At 36.5% G+C, this 20,156-nt stretch overlaps 1 protein-coding gene across 2 annotated transcripts in view; it reads left to right on the top strand.

Moving 5' to 3' along the window:
• LOC145671076 (tripartite motif-containing protein 2-like) overlaps positions 1-6,204 on the top strand; it is a 52,971-nt gene extending 46,767 nt beyond the window's left edge. For both annotated transcript variants that reach the window (XM_081739813.1, XM_081739812.1), the window contains exon 7: positions 5,870-6,204. In XM_081739813.1, coding sequence (XP_081595939.1) covers positions 5,870-6,108 — 239 coding nt within the window. In that variant the 3' untranslated portion in view covers positions 6,109-6,204. The remainder of the gene's footprint in view (positions 1-5,869) is intronic.
• The last annotated feature ends 13,952 nt before the right edge of the window (positions 6,205-20,156 follow it).

Here is a 20,156-nt window from a genome sequence, read left to right as displayed (position 1 = left end):
GTAGGTGGACGTGGAGCAGTTGTCAGTTGTCGACCAATAATGTTCCATACATGTTCGATAGGAGGCATATCTAGGGAGCGTGCTGGCCAGGGAAGTCGGGACACACCTTGCAGAGCACGTTCTGCTACACAGGCAGTATGTGGCTGGGCATTGTCTTGCTGAAAGAGTACAGGACCCTCCTATTTCAAGAAAGGCATAAAACCAGTTCTATCACCTGTTGCATGTAAGAGGTGCTTGTCAATGTCCCATTCACAAACACTAAAGGTGAGCGAGAGTTATAGCTGATCGCGCCCCACACCATATCACCTGGGTGGGACCACTGTGTCTTGCACGCACACACTGCGGGAGCAGACGCTCTCCAGGTCGACGTCGCACTCGCAGTCTACCACCACTAGTATAGAGAGAGAATCGGCTTTCACCGCTGAACACAACGGAACGTCACTGTCTCCTACAGGTGCTCCTTTACTGACACCAGGCCAACCGTGTACGGCGATGATGTGGCATCAGTGGCAGACAGGCAGTTGGTGTGTATGTCCGAAGTTCTGCCGCTAGTAATCTGTTTCCAATAGTGCGTGTGGAAACTTCAGGAGCTACATTTGCTCGAATGTTAAACGTGGTAGCTGTGCGGTCTGCCAATACGCCGATCTTGACACACGTCCGTGCTACGAGGACGTGCAGAACCATCTCTGCGGGTGTGGGAATGGGTTGCTATCCATCGCAGTCAACACCGCTGCACCACAGATGCATCACGGCCAACGTGGTTGCCGATTCGGCGAAAAGACCAACCAGCCTCTCTTAAAGCCCACAATACGACCCCGTTCAAACTCACTCATTTGACTGTATGAAGCACGATTGCATCGTGGCATGTTGTGTTGCTTGTGTTTACTGTGTGAGTCACTTGCATGCACCTGCTGATCTTCGGCCTCTGCTAATTCACAACAGACTCGGCACAGATGGCGCAAATGTCCCTCTGTGGCACTGCCATCTGTTGGCCGAAAGTGTTACACAGTTAATCATCTACTTCACTATCACCAAAGAACCCACTACTGGAAGCACATCAGTCTCCCTCATGTTTTACAGGGTGTTGCAATTTTATTTTCCGACAGTGTATTTTATAAATGAAACGTCACGAAGCAATATTTAGTCGGATATAAGCTATAAAAGTGTGGAAAATATACAGGTTGTAATAAAGGTTCTTTGATGTATAATCTTCTAACCAGAAAAATATATTCTCTTGTGTTATGTATGCCGTTGCATTATAGGTGTAATTTTTTAGATTTATTAACTGCAAATTAATCATGGGGTTACCGTATTTATGTGATGAAGCTATAGGCGTGCAAAACTTGTTAACAGTAATTTTTATGCCATTAATTTTCTTAAAATTGTTCATGTACCCTGTTGAACCTTCCACAGGGAAAAGATACTTACCATCATTCTCTTGCTAACTTGCCTTAGTGGCCTAGCTTAGCTATGAGAAGAGAATGGGCTAGAACCTGCTTTGAAGCAGGGCAAGACATTGTGGATTAATATTGCCTTTTTTTGTTGTGTATCTGCTTTGGCCGAAGTCATTTGCGACGTGATGGAAAAATCTTTCAGTTTACGGAAAAATCTTTTAAGTTCAGTATTCCTGCTTAAGATCTTAGGCTGACTTCTAAAGCAAGTATCAAGAATACACACAGCCTCTGTTCTAATATTTATTCCAGGAAGGGTTGACTCGCAACCTCAAATACAACCACAGTTCCATATTCTATATATGGGTTTAATCGCAATTCATTAGACAATACATGGAAGTTTAATTGCAACTTGATAATTATAAATTTAAATTTCATATAACTATTTCGTCCAAAATCCACTGTTTGCACAGCCTTATATCAAAATGAAATTACTCTTCCTTAGTACCCTTGTGGCTAGATGGTTGTCGTTCTTATTTTCTCGGTAGAGCTATCTTTTATTCTTGACTTACATTTCGAATCGTGTGTTAATCCGTAGGGCCACACCTTACATAGCCTCGGTGCTAGAAAGAATGTTAAGGATGAATTGCGAAACATTATATCTGACTGATATAGTTAATTAGTTAGAATGTAATATTTTCCTCGTCTTCAAGGAAATCATTCGCTTGAAGTTATAGAAAGCTCTATTCAAATCAGATGATCAATCTGAGAAGTATTGGGTGTGTGCAAAAGTTCTGCCTGTTTTGTTCATGCAATAAAGATCGGGTTAGTGTCGCTGCGGTGACTTGAATAGTTGACCACGAAAGCAGGAAGCAATAGAATATAGACATTAAGTGTGGACCGTACAGTGCCGTAATGAGTGTGTCAAAACATCTTGTGCGTTGAATCGGATAATAGAAGAAGAAGGAGGATACTCTATATTAAGTATAAAATTTAGTCGTATGGGTCCCAGCACAACAGTCAACCCAGGAGTCCAGAGTATTGGTAAGACGGCACTGTGAAAAGTGGATAATATACAATGTCAAGTATTGAGTGATTTGTCGCTTTGTATAACCTGCTGCATCAACTTCAATAGGAGGACTGCATCTCAGAAGGATTTTGTTATATACATGAGGGATATAAAGCAGGGTGGAAAAAAATCATGATTTTTTTAATAAAAATCATTTTTGTTGATTTTTTTGATTTAAATCGATTTTTTTGATTTAAATCAAATCTTTCTCCTCGTATAATGCAAGTCGCGAACTGGAGAAAATACATTAGGAATTAATATTAAATGACAATTATGCCATTTAAGTGAAAGTATTTTGGTTTAATTTTGAATTAACCCCCAATCGTTAACCTATTTCAATCCCAAACAATGTTATTTAAGCATTAAGGAAAAAATGTACAGCAACGTCTATCAACATGACACTTTTCTTTTCACGAAATTTACTGATATTTGGCAGGGGTATATTTTTAAAAAATAGGAACTAGCCAGCGACACGAAATATATATGTAAAGTACATAAATTTCGCCTAAAATTAACAAATTAACTCTATGGCGTAGGGAACCCGAAGGTTCAATGCCGTTCACGAAAACTCCACTTTCTTCTATCCTTAGCCAACTGGATCCAGTTTCTACTTTGTATTCCTATTTCTACGAGATTCATCTTCATTCTGTCATCCCATCTACACCTAGATCTTCCTAATGGTCCTTTTCCGATTGGTTTTCCAGTTAAGAATTTGGAAGAGTTCCTATTTTCTTCTATCCTGGCTACATGACCTGCCCATCTAAGTCTCCTAGACTTGATGATCCTAACAATATTTGGTAAACCGTATAGCTAAATTATGTAGTTCCTCGTTATGAAGTTTCCGTCATTTCCGTTCCTCTTGGGTCTGAATATTCGTCTCAGGATCTTGTTCTCAAACACTTTCAGTCTACGTTCTTCCCTCATAGTAAGCGACCACGTTTCGCAACCATACAGAGCCAGGGTGTCTACCAGTCAGGGAAAGTCAGGGAATTTGCAGGGTCAGTGAAAGTCAGGGAATTTCATTGTATGTCAGGGCAAAATCTTTTCTAGTCTGTGAGGGGTGAAGGAATGCCACTAAATTAGTCATAAATTACAGGTAAATGAATTGGTTGTTTTGTACGTTTGTAGAATATTGTGTAAGCATATAAACAATGATGAAAACTTACGGTTCACTTTAAATATAAGTTGGGAGTGCGGTGGCTTACTGGTAGAGCGTTCACCTCCGGTGCTTGCGTTCCCTGGTTCGATCCCAGCTCGCGCTGTGTGAACTTTGTGGTGGACAAACACGGTGGTCGTGGGTTTTCTTGGGGTTCTCCCGTTTCCTCCCACTTTCTTCATTTCATTCATCTCTCATCATCACCGTCTCCTTTAGCCTAACCGGCATAACCGTGGGACGTAAAACTGAAAGATTTCATTTTCATAATTTAAATATAAGTTACTTTTCATAGTCAGGGAAAATTATAATTTTGTCAGGGAATTTGATTATGCTTGCTTGGTAGACACCCTGAGAACAACAGGCATTTATATTTTAATCTTCAAATTCCTGGACAGAATTCGTGACGACAAGAGATTTTGTACTGAATAATAACACGAATTCCCTGCTTTTAGTCGACATTTAATTTCTTCGTAAATATCGTTTTCGCCTGTTAATACTGATCCTAGATATTTGAAAGAATCCACTTTATCAAAAGTATTATTCGATATTTTAACGCATCTAAAATTTGCCGTATTACGATCCCGAGGAACTGCTATATATTTAGTACATAAATTTCGCCTAAAGTTTTAACTTTTTAATGTTTGTTTCGGAGAGGGGATCAGGCCGCTCTAAATACGCCCCTATTATCTGGAAACAAACAAATAGACGTGGACACAAGAAAATTTTTGTCTTAAATGTCCATGGTGATTTTTCCGTTGGAATAGTTAACGATTTAAAAACCCTATGTTACGAAGAGAAGAAAGCAGGATTGATCCGTTACCCGTTCCAAACGGGATTTTCCCTAATCATTCTCTGCATGATACTTGTTTCATATTGTGCTTACATACGTTTGAGTCTCATTGTATTATGGTTATTATCTTCCATAATCGAAATAACAGAACAGAAGCGCGAATTTACTTATTTTCACTTTAAATTAACTTATTTCGGAATTTGATTTAAATCAACGATTTTTATTTTAAAAATCAAGTGATTTAAATCTTGATTAAAATCGTGATTTAAATCAGACTGATTTAAATCAATCCACCCTGATATAAAGGGAATAAATAATCATCTGGGAGGTACCCGCACTTAACTAGGTGATGCAGTAAGTGCCAGCCTTTGCTGCCAACAGTTGGACAGTACTAGTAACTAAGCGGCCAGCACCATTAATCTCAAACGCGTTATCTTCCATCATAACAATACCGTAGCAGCTCTCATGCTGCTATAATTACACGGTAAAAATTATAAAACTTGGGTTGGGAAAAGTTACCATCGGGATAGTACCAGTTTTTGCTCTACAAACCGTTGATAATGTGGTGAATGTAATAGCGACATATCAAAATTAGTTTAACTAGTGCAAAGGAGTTCTATCGGAGTAGGATTAAATAGGATTAATTTCCTACTACTCACAGTCAGATAGAAGTCATACTGATTATGATAATTATATATAGTGGTGAGGACCATTTATTTATGTATTTTCTCTTTTTTTTTTTTTTTTTTTTTTTTTTTTTTTTTTTTTTTTTTCGAAACATGGGTAGAACATGTGCACACACTCATATTCAAATAAGTTATGAAGGGTGACTATACTGGCTGAAACCATAGAAGTTCGTGAGAGAGACGTGTCTATAGAATGAACATAACTACCACTTGGCCGGAACCGATATAAGGCATCTGCTTTAGAAATATGTGATTATTATAATTAGTGCAGAGGCACTGAGAGGATAATCGATCCCTATACTGAAGGAAATTCAAAGAAACATTGTCCAACATTCGAGAAAGTTCATTAAGAAAGTTGCCATTTTACCAACTCTGTTCGATACGAATGTTATAGCCACCTTGTGTTAGAGAGCATGGTAAGATTATGTAAAACGAATATATTTGTGATAGTTTTGTGTAGATACCTTTCTTTACTTGTTGAAGTTTAGCATTCCTTTTCAACACCGAGGCTATATTGGGACGTAGATCTTAAGTTTAAGATGGAATCCGAATCACCATAATGCGCTCAATAATGTCCCTCCGGGAATCTAAGCCGGGACCTTGTGCAGTAAAGCCACACGCGCTAGCCACTAGACCAGCATGAAGAATCGAAACCTGTGGTGCAAGTATGTATATGAATATGGTAAGTCTTGTTGTTAGATAGTCCACTTTCAAATTGCGCTTGTAATGTTTCTTTCTCAAAATTAATTTGCTTATTCATTTTCTTATTTTTTTCAGGACGAGGAAGGTACGGTGGCATTGTCATGGATAAGCATGATCATATTATTGCCTCTCGATCCGAAAAATGTCGCAATTATGTGCAAATTCTTAACATGTCACAGAATACTGTGCTTTCTACGATCGACTCCAACGATTCAAAGTTGAAACGCCCTAGTGGAGTAGCAGTAATCACTGGTTTTGCTGCCATAGTTGTCGATTTAGGGAACGATTGTGTGAAAAAGTATAAGTATTGGTAATTGTTACCACTCTTAGTATGTAGATATTATATATTATTGGTAATTTATTGCTCTTGTACTTAATTCTTACGTAAATATTATTATTATTTGCCAAAAGTTAGTTTATTTTCTTTACCCTGTTCCTTATGCCATAAACAAATAGATATATAGAAGTTTATTATTAATTGAGTTACACAGAACATAATCCCATGGTACGTAAATAAAAATAAAATCTAACCAAGCTAAATATTTATTATTATTCTGTGTTAGTTTTGGCAGTATATTACTTTCAATAGACGCATTATGAAGGTGCAATGTAAGGTTTTTAAATTGCACAGAATGAGATATCACTTCTAATAACCAATAAGGTCGTTTCTTTCATTATTGCAGGTCTAAACTTTTAATTAGGTAGACCTCAAATTTTAATTACGATCAAACTTTCACGTTTACAACTTTTAATTAGGCACACGCCTGCGTTATCTTTTCCTATATCTTATACGGAAAGTAGTCAAAAAGTTCCTGGAATTTTGTTGTAGCTCTTTATTACTACAATATAAGTACATGTTTACTTATTCGTCTTAAAAGTTGACATTTTCGGAACACACACACATACTTGTTCCACCGCTCCTGCGATTGGTGGGAACACCGATGAAAGACCTATTTTATATATACAGTGGACTCTTTTTTTAGTTCGAAGTCCAAGGGGACACGAAAAAACTTCGAATTATCCAACAACATTCATTTTAACATATATAACAACAAACAAACCAAAGTACTGTGCATCAAAAACATATTCATATGGTGTAGACGTTACCTTTAAAGCAGCTTATTATAAGCGTGATCGAATACCGCAAACATTGACACCACATAATTCAAACTACGTGTACAATAGAAAATATATTAACGTACAACATTACAACATACATTGAATAGCCCAAACAATTAAACACCAATAACAATTTGAATATTCTGTTCTCACTTTTAGGAAGTCTTAAACCTCATTTGCTTAAATTTGATTGTTTTTGTACGGTCAATAAATCTTGAATTTCATGTATTGCGTGGAATACGATATTCATGACATTTGGTTGACTTTATCAACAATTCATCTTAAATTTTCAACGAATTCTGAAACAAGATGAGATTGGCACACGTTATCTATCTTTACTTCTTCCCCAACTCACCTTCATCTTTATCATTACATAGATTTTCTATTTATCTTTTGTATTACTCTTCCCTATGGCTGCATCTGGATAACTGTACACACGTTAAAACTGTATTTCTCTGTTTACATCTGTCCAACATTAAAAATTTTCAACTGTATCTACTTCGAATTATCCAAAACATAGGTTCAAAAGTTCGATTTATCCACGATTTTTTACTACTGTTTTTAATAGAGTTTTCAAGGGGAATGGACTCCTGTTCGAATTATCCAATATTTCGAATTATCCAAGTTCGAATTAACGAGACTCCACTTTATATGTCTTCCGAATATGTATCTTCTTGGCAGATATATATCTTCCGAAGTTCAGCCATCACGTTAGTTTTGATCTCTTCTACGTTGGCGAAACGGAAAAGGCCCTTTTTTAGCTTTCGGAAAGAGCCAAACATCCTATGGTGCAAAACTGTTTAACTGTTAACTTAGTATTTGTGCGTTGCTTGATCTTTAAAATTGCGTCGATTGATCATAACACACTCCTCCCTTTAGCTACACTATTCGTACACTGCCTATGTATTTTGCCAGAGGCAGTGTGTATTTTGCCAAAAATAGAATTAAAATGCGGATCACGAAAAAAGGAAAAGAATTTTTCGTGGGAAACTCTAGTGACATATGTCACTAGAACTGCTGAACGTCCCATTAAAGGAACACCTATTCGATAGGAAGATGAATCACTACTGTTGTAGATTCAAGAAGTGGATCTCATAGCAGCCGAAATGAGGTACCATAACTTGTACCAGATCGTCGAGTTGAAATTGTTCATAGAAGAAACATACCTAAAGATAAATTCGTTGAAGACGCATTGTGCGCAGGTATGTCAGTAAGTGTTTTGATTACTGAATCAGCTTTATTGTTAATGCGAGCTTTTATTAATTACCACCGACAAGCGTCAGATCTTTCGTGGCTGCCCACGGCAAAATTGCTACATTCCAAGAGCTTAGACTTATCTCATCTCCTTTTTCAGTTTATGTCTATCCTTTTAGCTACAAGTAATGCAGGCCTAAGTCTTCGGAAAACCAGTGCCGCGAAATTTTTAAGACAAGATATTTGTTTAGCTGATTCAGTTTGTTCGGTTGATGTCAAAACAGATGCTGCTAGGTATAACAGTCAGATATCTCACAAGCAGTACAGAATTAATAACTCTGCCCAACCGTACGGGCCATTCATCTTCATATTCACAAATATTTGAATTAAAACAGCAATGTGTGATTGTGTTGTCGAAAACGGTGATGACCTCCAGTCATCAGTCTTAAAACACTCATTTGTGTTCTCCCCCTTTTGATGGGATAATTTCCGAGGATTTGCGTATCACTTTCAGTTGAAGGAGTAAATATAAACTGCATGAGAGATGAGGTAAATCCGAGCTCTTGGAATGTAGCATTCCCGCCGTGGGCGGCCACGAAGGAACTCACGGTGGTGATTAAGAACGGCTCGCAGTAACAGTAAATCAGTTTCAATAACCAAAACGCTTACTGACATACCTGCACAGAGTGCGCCTTCAATGAATTTATCTTAGGTATGTTTTTTCCATGAACAATTTCAGCTCGATGATCTGGTGCATGTTGTGGTACCTCATTTCGGCTGCAATGAAATCCACTTCTTGAATTTGTAACAGTTGTGATTCATCTTCGTATCGAATAGGTGTTCCTTTAATGGAACGTTCAGCTGTTCTAGTGACATGTCATTAGAGTTTCCCATGAAACATTCTTTCCCTTTTTTTTCGTGATCCCCATTTTAGTTCTATTTTGGCAAAATACGCATTGCTCCTCGTTAAACAGGATGTCTGCTATATACTGTCGTATAGCAGTACGCTCGAAATATGGTGAATTATCCACTAAGCGTGTACAATATTCCGCCATACATGATTCTGCAGACTGACTTAGCAACCGTCGTAATTTTATGAAACTTTGGTAGTCCCAGCGATAGACTGTATTTGTTTGTGTCGTATTTTGTAGAATTTGAATGCAAATTGATGTTAAGTGGTGCAGTTTTGCAGTCTCTCTCTCTTGCCGCAGTTCTTTGACCTGAAAGATTTTATGAAAGCTTTTTTCGATAAAATTTGACGTCCTCACTTCAGTTTCGTTTTATGTGTAGTGTATTACACAGAATTTTCGACTTTTCACAACAGCAATCACTGTTCTTGTTGCAATTGTCTGTCTTCTTTTTGTTTGTCATTCTTTTAAAGAATAACTGAGAACACGTGGATTTCAGGGCGAATGTATACTTACAGACAGACAAGAACATAAAGAATGAAATGAATTATTTAATATTACGGCAATTAAAAACTACATATTATATACTACAGGGTGGCCCAAACGTAGGTATACAGTCCCGTACTGATCTGCTCACTGTATGTCATATCATTTCTTATTTTTATCAAACACGTAGACCTAGCATCTTTTACTACTTGTTCTTAATGTTTTTTTTTTCTTTCTTTACTTTACCTTAAGCCCGGAACAGCCGAAGCAAATAAGCCCATAAGCTAGGATGCTATACTTGATCAGTGCAGGAGTGTATACGTACTTTTGGGCCACCCTGTATATAAGTGCAATTATCTGTGTGCACATGTAATAAGAATACATGCCCTACGCAATAACGTCGAGAGTTGTTTGGTAACTTCACATATCAGCAGACATGTTTGAAAGTTGTATTCATTGTACAATAGTAGAAGAACAAGTATTTTGAAAAGAACATAATGTAATCGCACAACAGTCAAATTATTGCTATGAAATATTTTCTGTTATACCGTGGACCAACAAACCATAAAACCTTTCCGGGAGACTTCTCGGTACTGGGAGTCTGTCATAATATAACGAATGAGAAAACCAACTAGAATGATTTATGTCATTTGTTTTGTATAGAAAAATAAAACGGAACATTGACAAAGTCATACTCGTACTTCCATGAAAATCTATTATTATGAACTCTGAAAAAAAAAAATCAAGTTGAACATAAAATAGGACACATAAATCCATTTTATTGTTTACCTAGTTTGTAGTGTTGCCACGTAATAACTAAAAGAATCTCGAGAAGGGACTTTTTAAGGGAAATTTTCTTAAATATCCCTAAACTAGTTTTCCTTTGTATACAGAAATGTCCCGTTCATTATGTAAACTGATAGCCTACACTCCTACAAATCGATCGAGAATAACTTTTTCCAATGTTTCACTAACGGTCTGATCTACGGTCATTTAAAGAGATCCCATTAATGTCTGTAAATATACACGGGTGCTATAGGGTTAAGGGCCCCAGGACCCAGGTGTTGCACTTATATGTTGACCAACTATCTTTTGATTCTAAAGACCCTAAGGAACATTTCTAATATAGTAGCAAAAGTTCCCCAAGGGAGGGGAGTTACCACTCCAAACTACAGTGGTAAGCTTGTCTTCCTGAAGGCCTACAGAACCAGTGAAAAAATTTGTTTTTGAAAGTTCTTTAAGACACTAAAACATGCCCTACATAATTTTATGAAATTATGTGTATCAGATCGTAATTTCCTCACATTGCTTTACAAACTTACCTGGTATCATTTTTATAAGTGTACATTTACGTTAACTCTTTGTAAAAATATCATATGATACTGTTATAATAGTAATAATAATGTAACACTTACGATAAGGACAAAAAATTTTTGTTGAAATTTTTTGTTGCAAAGTCATATGCAAAAACAACTTGTTCTCTGCAGTTGTAGGTAGGTTCAGGCAAAACTTCAATAATGTCATCGTTGCCTATCCCCTGTTCAATATTATCATTTTTAGTAGAAAACCGGAAGGAATTAAAAAAAAAAAAAGACTGCTACTGATTGTCCCAGAAAAGAAGTGGAAGTGTAAAACTAATTCGTCTTATTAGGAAACTTCTGAAAGCAATGACATTTAGCACAAGGTAAAAATCACTTTTCATTACGGAAACACATGAACAATTTACAGAAAATTAAAGAAAAAAGTATTAATTGCTGTGAGAATTTTTTAGACCAGTCTATAAATAAGACGCTCTTATGACCATCATATTGTTTCTTTTAGGTGCCTACTTTTCATTGGTCTGGAAGTAAACGACGCATCTGTCATAGTTCTCTCATTATTATACCATATAACAGTAGCGTACGCAGGAATTTATTTCGGTGGGGTTCCAAACTCAATATGAGGATATTTTATTATTAAAATTCCTAAAATTAGGCTAAATTTACACAAAAGTCGAAATTTCGGGGGGTCCGGACCCCCAGGACCCACCCCTGCATACGTCCCTGCGTATAACACAAAAAATGTCAGTTTTCCAAATAGCCCCAGATTTTCCAAGTAACCTCAGTTTACGGTATATTACAAACTATCAAGTAGTGATCAGGAATCAGAAAATTGTAATCCATCTACGCTATTATAACAATATATAAGAACTTGTTGATGCAATTAATACACATAATAAAGAAAATAATTTATTTATATCCCATGATACAACTAATAATATATGTCTAACAAGATATCCCGAAATTTAAATCCATACTTCTATACAGTTCTCACAAAGTGTTAATTTAATGCTTGGATTTGAACCGAAAAGTGATTTAAAAGATATGCAAATAGAACAATATAAACCTGAGGTACGATTAGGTTTACCGAATAGTTGAAAACCGTCTAAAATTTGATGGTTAACTGTGAAACGTTAAGTGCAATCTGATTAGTTGATCACTTTCATTTTAAAATTTGTTTGAAACTTTTTAGCTTTGGAATTTGCTTTGAAATTGTTTTGTTTGAAAAAAAAATGGTTGAAAATTTTAGTTAAAACTTTCAATTTGAAAATTTCTCGTTTTAATATTTTGTTTTTAAATTTTATTGTTTGACAAAAACTCGATTAAAATTTTTAATTTGATTTTTTTTTTTTAATTATGATTTGGGAATTTTTCGTTTGAAAATTATTTAGTGTGAAAAACTTTCGTTTAAAATTTTATTTTGAAAATTTATTCATTCATTGAAAACAAAATTTTTGTTTGAATGTCATGAACCTTTTAGTACAATGTTTACAATTTTCACCTGACGAATAACAAATCTCCTAGAGAACATTGATGAACTATTGTTTTTTTAACAATTTCTATTTTTTGTACAGGGGTGGTCCTAGGTACGCCTCCCAAAAATGTGTATCAATGACCCATGTCTTGGATTCCAATCGGCACACTTAGAATAAGGTCAATAACCTACTTGTAATATAAAATATTAGTTAAATTTTGGTAATTTTTAACTGCGGAAAGAAAATAAGTAGGATCAATCAAAATTTACAGTGGGTCCTAGAGAACATTTTACCAATTATTGCTTTTTGACCAGGTGTGATCCTAGGTACTCCTCTCAAAATTTACAATTATACAATATACCCAAGTCGTATATAAAAAGAATGAATCCCTATACTAGACCACGATAATAAAGACTTATCAAAGAGTATAAATTAGGTCAATCACCAACCACGTGACCGTAATAAAGTTTGACAATTTTTATACCCATAAAAGGGAACAAGATGAACCACCAAAATTTACAATGGGTCTTAGAGGTTATTTACCAATTCTTATATTTTGACAATTCCCAAATTGATGGGGTGGTCCTAAGTACCCCTCCCAAATTTTCAAAGGGATGCATGAATGTACCCATATCTTATGAAAGGGGATGTACTCCTATACACACTCATATAAGCACATAAGGTAAATACGACTTCATCAAAGAAGATAAATTAGGTCAAATCCTCCGAAATTTGCAATTTTTAACCCATTCAAGGGAACGATATGGATCACCCAAACTTACAGAGATACATACCCCGGTCCTATACTACCATACCAAATTTTCAATTTTTTTAATTTCCAAAATTTAATGGGATGGGTCAATGTGCCCCTCTCGAAATTCAGTGGGGAGCCAAGATACCCATATCTTATGAAAGGGAATTACCTCTATACAATCCATATAACCATATGAGGTAATAAGGCCTCATCAAAAGAATAAATTAGGTCAAAAAAAACTCCGAAATTTGGATATTTGACAATTTTTTATCCACGAAAGGGAATGAGATGGACCACCCAAACTTAGAGGTACATGCCGTAGTCCTATAGTACCATACCAAATTTTAAGTTTTGGCAATTTCCAAAATTTAATAGGGTTACTTCTACGTACCCCTGCGAAAATTCAGGAGGTAGGCCAAGGTATCCCTGCCAAAATTTAGAGGGGATGGTTCTATGCACTCCTGGCCATGGCACCTGGACCTGGGATTCAGGGACACAAAAGTTCGCCAGGGTGTATCAATTTCTACTGTCCCCAGGATCTAGAAGGTAAAGATGGGGGGAGGGGGCAGCCAGTACGCAGACTATGATAGTTATATATAAACTTTAAGAAATATATAAATAATAGCTTAAATTGTTTTGTCACTGAAAAAACTGGGGGCTTAGGCCTCCCGCCACTGACTGTCCCCATCTTGTTTTTTCCTGAAGTTCTTATTAAGTATAGGAAAGGTGCCGAATATCGGATACTGTTTGAAAAAAAAAAGAATAAAAACTTTACCAACACCAACAAATATGTTGATATAGCCTCTTCTAAATGTTCTGTTATCTTTGTAGATTACAATTTGGAAGTTGCGAAGGAATAAGGAAATATTAAAAGAACAATACACACACTTTAGTAGAAAGTGACATTTTTCTCAGTTCGAAAAAAGGTTGCCCAATATCGGGTAGTAAGAGATCTTAATATCGGACGGAAATTAAATGAGATGGATTTAAGGAAAACCACAATTGAAGAAGACTGTGCATTATTTTGAGTATATTACATGGTGTAAACATATACAAAACATAAAGTTGCAAAACATGTAGATTTAACTAAACGTTGTTCTACAAAATAGACTACTTTCTAAATATGTATGTACCTATGTAAATTTGTCTTAACTAAATATTGTTCTATGAAAACAGACAACTTTGTAAATATGCAGATTTACTGGTACTTAAACATTGTTCAACAAAAGACGCTACTTTCTAATAATGTAGATTTATTTGTAACTAAACGTTGTTCGAGTCATCTGTAGTAGGATCTAAAAAGAAGTTAAATTACTGGCAATAGTCACAAACAACACGTTTTTAAATCAGTGCTTGCACATAGTTTGTGTGTAGGGTGTGTGGCGAATTCGAGTCGAGTCAAAGGTAATTTTCTCGAGTCGAGTCCCGACCCGAGTCACTGTTTTTGAGGTCGAGTTTCGAGTCAAGTCGAGTTTGACATATAGCTCGCTTATTCAGCATGTTTTTAGCTCGTTTTGAAATCATGGCGTGAATAGACCGGAAAGCAAAAGCCATGAGAAATATAAGAAGTAATGTGGAATATTTTTGTTGTTGCTCACGAGAGGGGACACTGTTCGCATTTCGTCTCGTCTCGATAACGTGATGACAATAGGTTTTTATAACGAGACAGCCTCAAATGTCCTGAGCACTAATATAAGTCTATACTGTAGTTCTTACCATCAAGGCTGAGACCTACTCGGTCGAATTTTTGAGCACAAGCAGAAGCCAAACCCGGGCAGTGATGTCTATCGGCTCAACTGAGCGAACAGTTCGAGCCGGCTCGGTTCTGATGAAACATCGGCTCGGCTCAAGTGAGTCAATGGCTCGAGCCGGCTCGGTATAAGAGAGCCATAAGCTCGGCTCGATTCGGCTCAACTGTTGGCTCTGCTCAATTCTAAGTTCGGCCGATAGTGAATGAGCTGTGAGCCGAGCTGTTCGAGTTGAGTTGAGTTGATTTTGAGTTTAACGTCCCTTTCAGCAGTGAGACTATATGAGACGGGACCTACTGATTAACTAGGAATCCGAACCACATGAGCTCCCGCCGGGAATCAAACCCGGGTCTCCCACGTCACAGGCGCGTATACTAACCGCTTAGCCACGAAGGAGCTTCCTCATTATTGTCCAAAATTATTATAAACTTAAATGATTGTTGCTTCATTACATGTATGCTTTGAAATGTCGTAAGCAATAGGAGCTAAGGGAGGTTAAGTCCTCTAAGCACTAAACAAAAGAAACATTAATCTTATTCTTAATTATTACAATAATTTGGAAATGGAATGAAAATGAAGATACCTCGTCCAAATTTATGTTTATTCGTTTATTGAAGTTTAGATACCATTTTCAGCACCAAAGCTACACGAGACGTAAACCTGCAGTTTAAAGTGTAATCCGAACCACCGTAACCCATTCAAATTTTTCAAGGCCTCTCGCCGGAAATCAAACCCGTGTTCCAGTTCACCGAAAGCACGTGCGAAAGCCATTAGAGTAGTAGGAAGGGTCCAAAATTGTATCTGATCTATTAGTCATTTCTTGTATTCCTATCGTATCTTTAAATAATGCGTGTACACAAGACTCAAAATAATATCAAGTTTGCCCCACCACTTTTGTATGGAGAAAAATAAGTAATGCCATTCGTTTGTGCTACATTAGTGCTGGTTAGTGCCCAAATTTGAGCGTTAGTGCTGTTCAAACAACGCCGTTATAACGAAATTAATTTCCGTCAAGTTGGCCCCGCTTTTTTCCCTCATTGAGATACAATTCATTTTCTAACGCCAAACGTTTGTGCGACTTAGTGATGGTTAGTGCTCAAATATGAGGGTTAGTGCTGTTAAAATAACACCGTTATAACGAAATTAATTTCCGTCAAGTTGGCCCCGCTTTTTTCCCTAATTGAGATACAATTCATTTTCTAATTTCAAACGTTAGTGCTGGTTAGTGCCCAAATTTGAGCGTTATTGCTGTCCAAATAACGCCGATGTCCGTCAAGTGGGCCGGCACGTTTTAAGATGGCACATATTAAAAACATTACTCGTTTGTGCTTAAATGTGCTCTAGTTTTAATGTTTGTGAAACAAAACTAACGACGTTATTCACATTTCAAAAATCCCGTCCAACTTGACGTCAAGTTAGCCGGGACATATTTCTAGATTTTAAGATAGCACATATTTAAAGGCATTAATCGTTTGTGCTTCGTTTGTACTGAAATGTGCTCAAGTTTTAATGTTTCTGTAACGAAACTAACGACGTTATTTACCTTTTAAAAATCCCGACCAACTTGACGTCAAGTTCGCTGGGACAATTTTCTAATAAGTAAATTTCAATATCGTGATCATTTGAGTTAGTACAGGAAAGTGCTGCAGTTTCATTGCTATCGGAGTGAATTAAATACTGTTATTAAACTTTGAAATGTCCCAGCCAACTTGAAGTCATGTTGGCCGGAACAGTTTCCGAAAGCAGTTTTCAGTATGTCAATCATTTCTTCAACGTTTATCTCCAAAGTACTTGAATTTCATCGTTTGTGCACGAAAACTAACGGCGTTATTAAATACGTAACGAGAAACAAAATTGTAACATTCATAAGCTCAGGTGCGTGAAATTGGCCCCCGACTTCAAGCACAAACGATCAAAGTAATGTCATTGGTTAGTGCATCGTTTATGCTCGTTTGTACACAAAACCCCATCGTTTGTGCTGTATTAGTTCTACAGATATAAAGGAAAAACTGGTAGGGGGCCCAAATTCACACTGGAGCCCCGACTTCAAACACAAACATTCGAAGTAGTGCCGTTCGTTAGTGCACTGTTTGTGCTTCAAAAGTTCCTGAGTTATAATCCAGAAACTGAAAATAGAGTTGGAAACCGGAAACAAGTTTTTGCTATTTGATTTGAAATAAAATACCTTCGTTTCTTCCACATGTGAAGCAGAAACGATGGGATTAGTGTCATTGGTTAGTGCGTTGTTTGTGCATGAAACCGAATCGTTTGTGCTTTATCAGTTTCGGAAATATGAGCGAAAAACTATAGGGGGCTAGCTTGAACTTGACCCCCGAGTTGAAAATAGTGTCATTCGTTTTGTGCACGAAACTCCGTTTGTGGTTCAATGGTTCCTGAGTTATAAGCCAAAAACTAAAAACAAAGTTGGAAACTAGATGTAAATTTTCATTTATTTTGAAATGAAAAGATTTATTTCCTCCCACATGTAAAACCAGTGACGTATTTAAGATTTTGTTTCCGGGGGTGCACAATACATGAACAAGCACTTATATTTTTCCTTTTGGGTACTGCAAATTTTAATGAAGTTTTGCATATAACAAATTTATTTCGGGGGGCTTAAGCCCGATAGCCACCCCCCTAAATACGCCTCTGTGTAAAACAAAGATGGGATTAGTGTCATTGGTTAGTGCATTGTTTGTGGTTTATTAGTTTCGGTGATATAAGCGAAAAACTTTTAGGGGACTAAGTTCACCGTGACTCCCCGACTTAAAGCACAAACGATCAAAGTAGTTTCGCTCGTTAGTGCATCGTTTGTGCTCATTTGTGAATGAAACCCTCGTATGTACGTGATAGAAAAATCAATAAGGCAGTTTTGATATTGAAAAGAAAGTCATGAGTCCAGAATGCGTAGTAATCCCCACAGAAAAAACAGGAAGATCACGAAAAATAGTTCGCTTCAAAAATTCCTTTGATGTTCCAACTTGTTGCAAGTGATTGTAAATAAATACAGGTAGCTGGTTTGACGCTAACTTTAGCCGACAAAATCAAATCATAAGAAATAGTGAAATTCACTGGACTCTATTGACAGCAACTGGAAAACTGGATCTGAATACCCAATTTTCAGCTCTGGAACCGGGCAACCAATTCTCGATTCTGCATCCGGATACCCAATTCTCGGTGCTCTATTGTGACGTTCGATTCTGGATACTGGACCCGGGTACCCGATTCTCGGTTCCCAGTACAGGTATCCGATTCTCATTAGATTCAGAACCAGGTATCCCAGATTCGAAATTTTCTGGCCATTCTCGTACAGGAGTCAATTATCTTTTATAAGACATTGGTTCTACAATGATGCTCCCTTTCAGAATTTAAAAAGGGTACATGCTGCAGCCTAGCGGCCGTTATCGTGGGCCATTACACACGTAAGTGGATCATTACACACTTAATTATGATATCTCTCGCTACGTGTTTATTTGTGTGATAAAGTGTTTTGTGATTTTGACCTTATGAAATATTCCCAATACTGCAGTTGATTGCGTTATGTCGTCTATAAAGATAACCTAATTATATTCACTATACTTATAATATAGGCTAAGAAGAGTAGCTTTAAATTACATGATGTTTTGGTAGTTCGTTTCTGTTTACGTGATGTATATAGTTGAAAGTTGCCACACAACCTACGTTGCCAAATATCGGTTAGTACAGAGGTTCCAAATATCGGATAATACAGTAGATATTAGGGAACGGTATTGCTGATGTCGGTTATTACAGTTGACAGAAATCGCTCAAAGGAAGAAATGGGATTCTGAGGCTATGCTCCAGGTTGTTGTTGCCATCAAGGGAAAGAACATGGGGTTTCTCAAGGCATCCAAAATCTTCATTGTTTTGTTCACAGCCATATAAACATGACAAATGTAAACTATGGATACGATGTATGCAATGTCTTAAATGGGCGCACACGAGCTATATGCAGGCACTGATTCAAAGACGTGGAAATCCATTGTGATTATTGCCAGTAATTTAACTTTTTGCTAGATCCTACTACAGACGAATCGAACAACGTTTAGTTACAAATGAGTCTACATTATTAGAAAGTAGCTTCTTCTGTTGAACAATGTTTAAGTACCAGAAAATCTGCATATTTAGAAAGTTGTCTGTTTGATAGAACAATGTTTACTGTAAAGTAAATCTACATGTTGATAACGTCTACAATTTTGTAGAACAGTGTTAAGATAAATTTACATATGCACATATTTAGAAAGTAGTGTATTTTATAGAGCAACGTTTAGTTAGATCTACATTTTTTGCAACTTTACGTTTTGTTTACACCATGTAATATAATTCAAATAATGCAGTCTTCTCCACTACTAATTGCTTTTGTTCTTTTTCGTTATTTTTTATTTTAAAGTGTGAATTTGTCGGATGTGATTCAAGTGGGCAGCATGGTCTGTTTGACCTATAGTCATGAGTTGTGTTACAAGCTTATTATCGCGAAGTTTGTGCATTCCTTCTGTGCCTTTTTGCACAATATTAATGGCTATTGCTGCTATTAATTATTTTTCTTGAATGTGTTTTCCTTTGTCGTGAGTCCTTTTTGATCAAAAGGCTCGCTTTAACAAAACTACGTTTCACTGCCGTGATTCTTTAAATCGGTCAGTAGTGTAGAAAATGCAAGTCTAAGAAGAGTCCAAAGGGTGTAAATTAATAATTTCTGGACAGGTAAACGAAAAGGAGAGAAATTTTTACGTCTCTAAAATTATGGTAAGTGACCTATTTACACTGCATGTGTTGAGGTTTAAATGTGCCTTACTGAAGAATGGGTTGTCGATTAGTCCATTCATGTTGGTCCTTTCTGCTTATCTTTTGTGATTCTTGTCATCCTGTTGCTATTTTTTAATTTTTTTTCTCTTTGGAATTCCCCCCTCCCCCAAAAAAATGGTCGAGACGCGGTTTTATGATCCAATATTCTTGTTCACCTCTTTATCTTTTAGATTTAAGAATTTTTTCCTGTATTTTTGCTACTAGTAACAAATTTGCCAGAAAAAGCGATTTAATGCTCTGAATACCAGTTTCTTTATTCAATCGTTCTGGCTTTGAGAAATTGAAAGAAAAAGTTTACAATCATAGTTTTCATTACTTATGTAAAACTAATCCGATTTTTGAATTAATGGAATGGAAATTCTTGGAATGAGTAATTCTATAATTAAATGAATATTAGGTTGAGTCGAAAGTTCGTACTAAAAATTGGAAAAATGATTTATTGCCTTATTTTGCTTCTAATTAGCTAGGAGTGCAGGATATATGACTGTTTAAGGTTGAAATTAAACACTAGTGAATTTTTTAATAATCTTTTTGAATT

This window comes from Thermobia domestica, chromosome 15 (genome assembly GCF_964235325.1).
Source record: "Thermobia domestica chromosome 15, izTheDome1.hap1.1, whole genome shotgun sequence".
Lineage (NCBI taxonomy): Eukaryota > Metazoa > Arthropoda > Insecta > Zygentoma > Lepismatidae > Thermobia > Thermobia domestica.
Note: the sequence above shows the minus strand (reverse complement) of the source record. Positions and strands in the feature narration are given on the sequence as shown.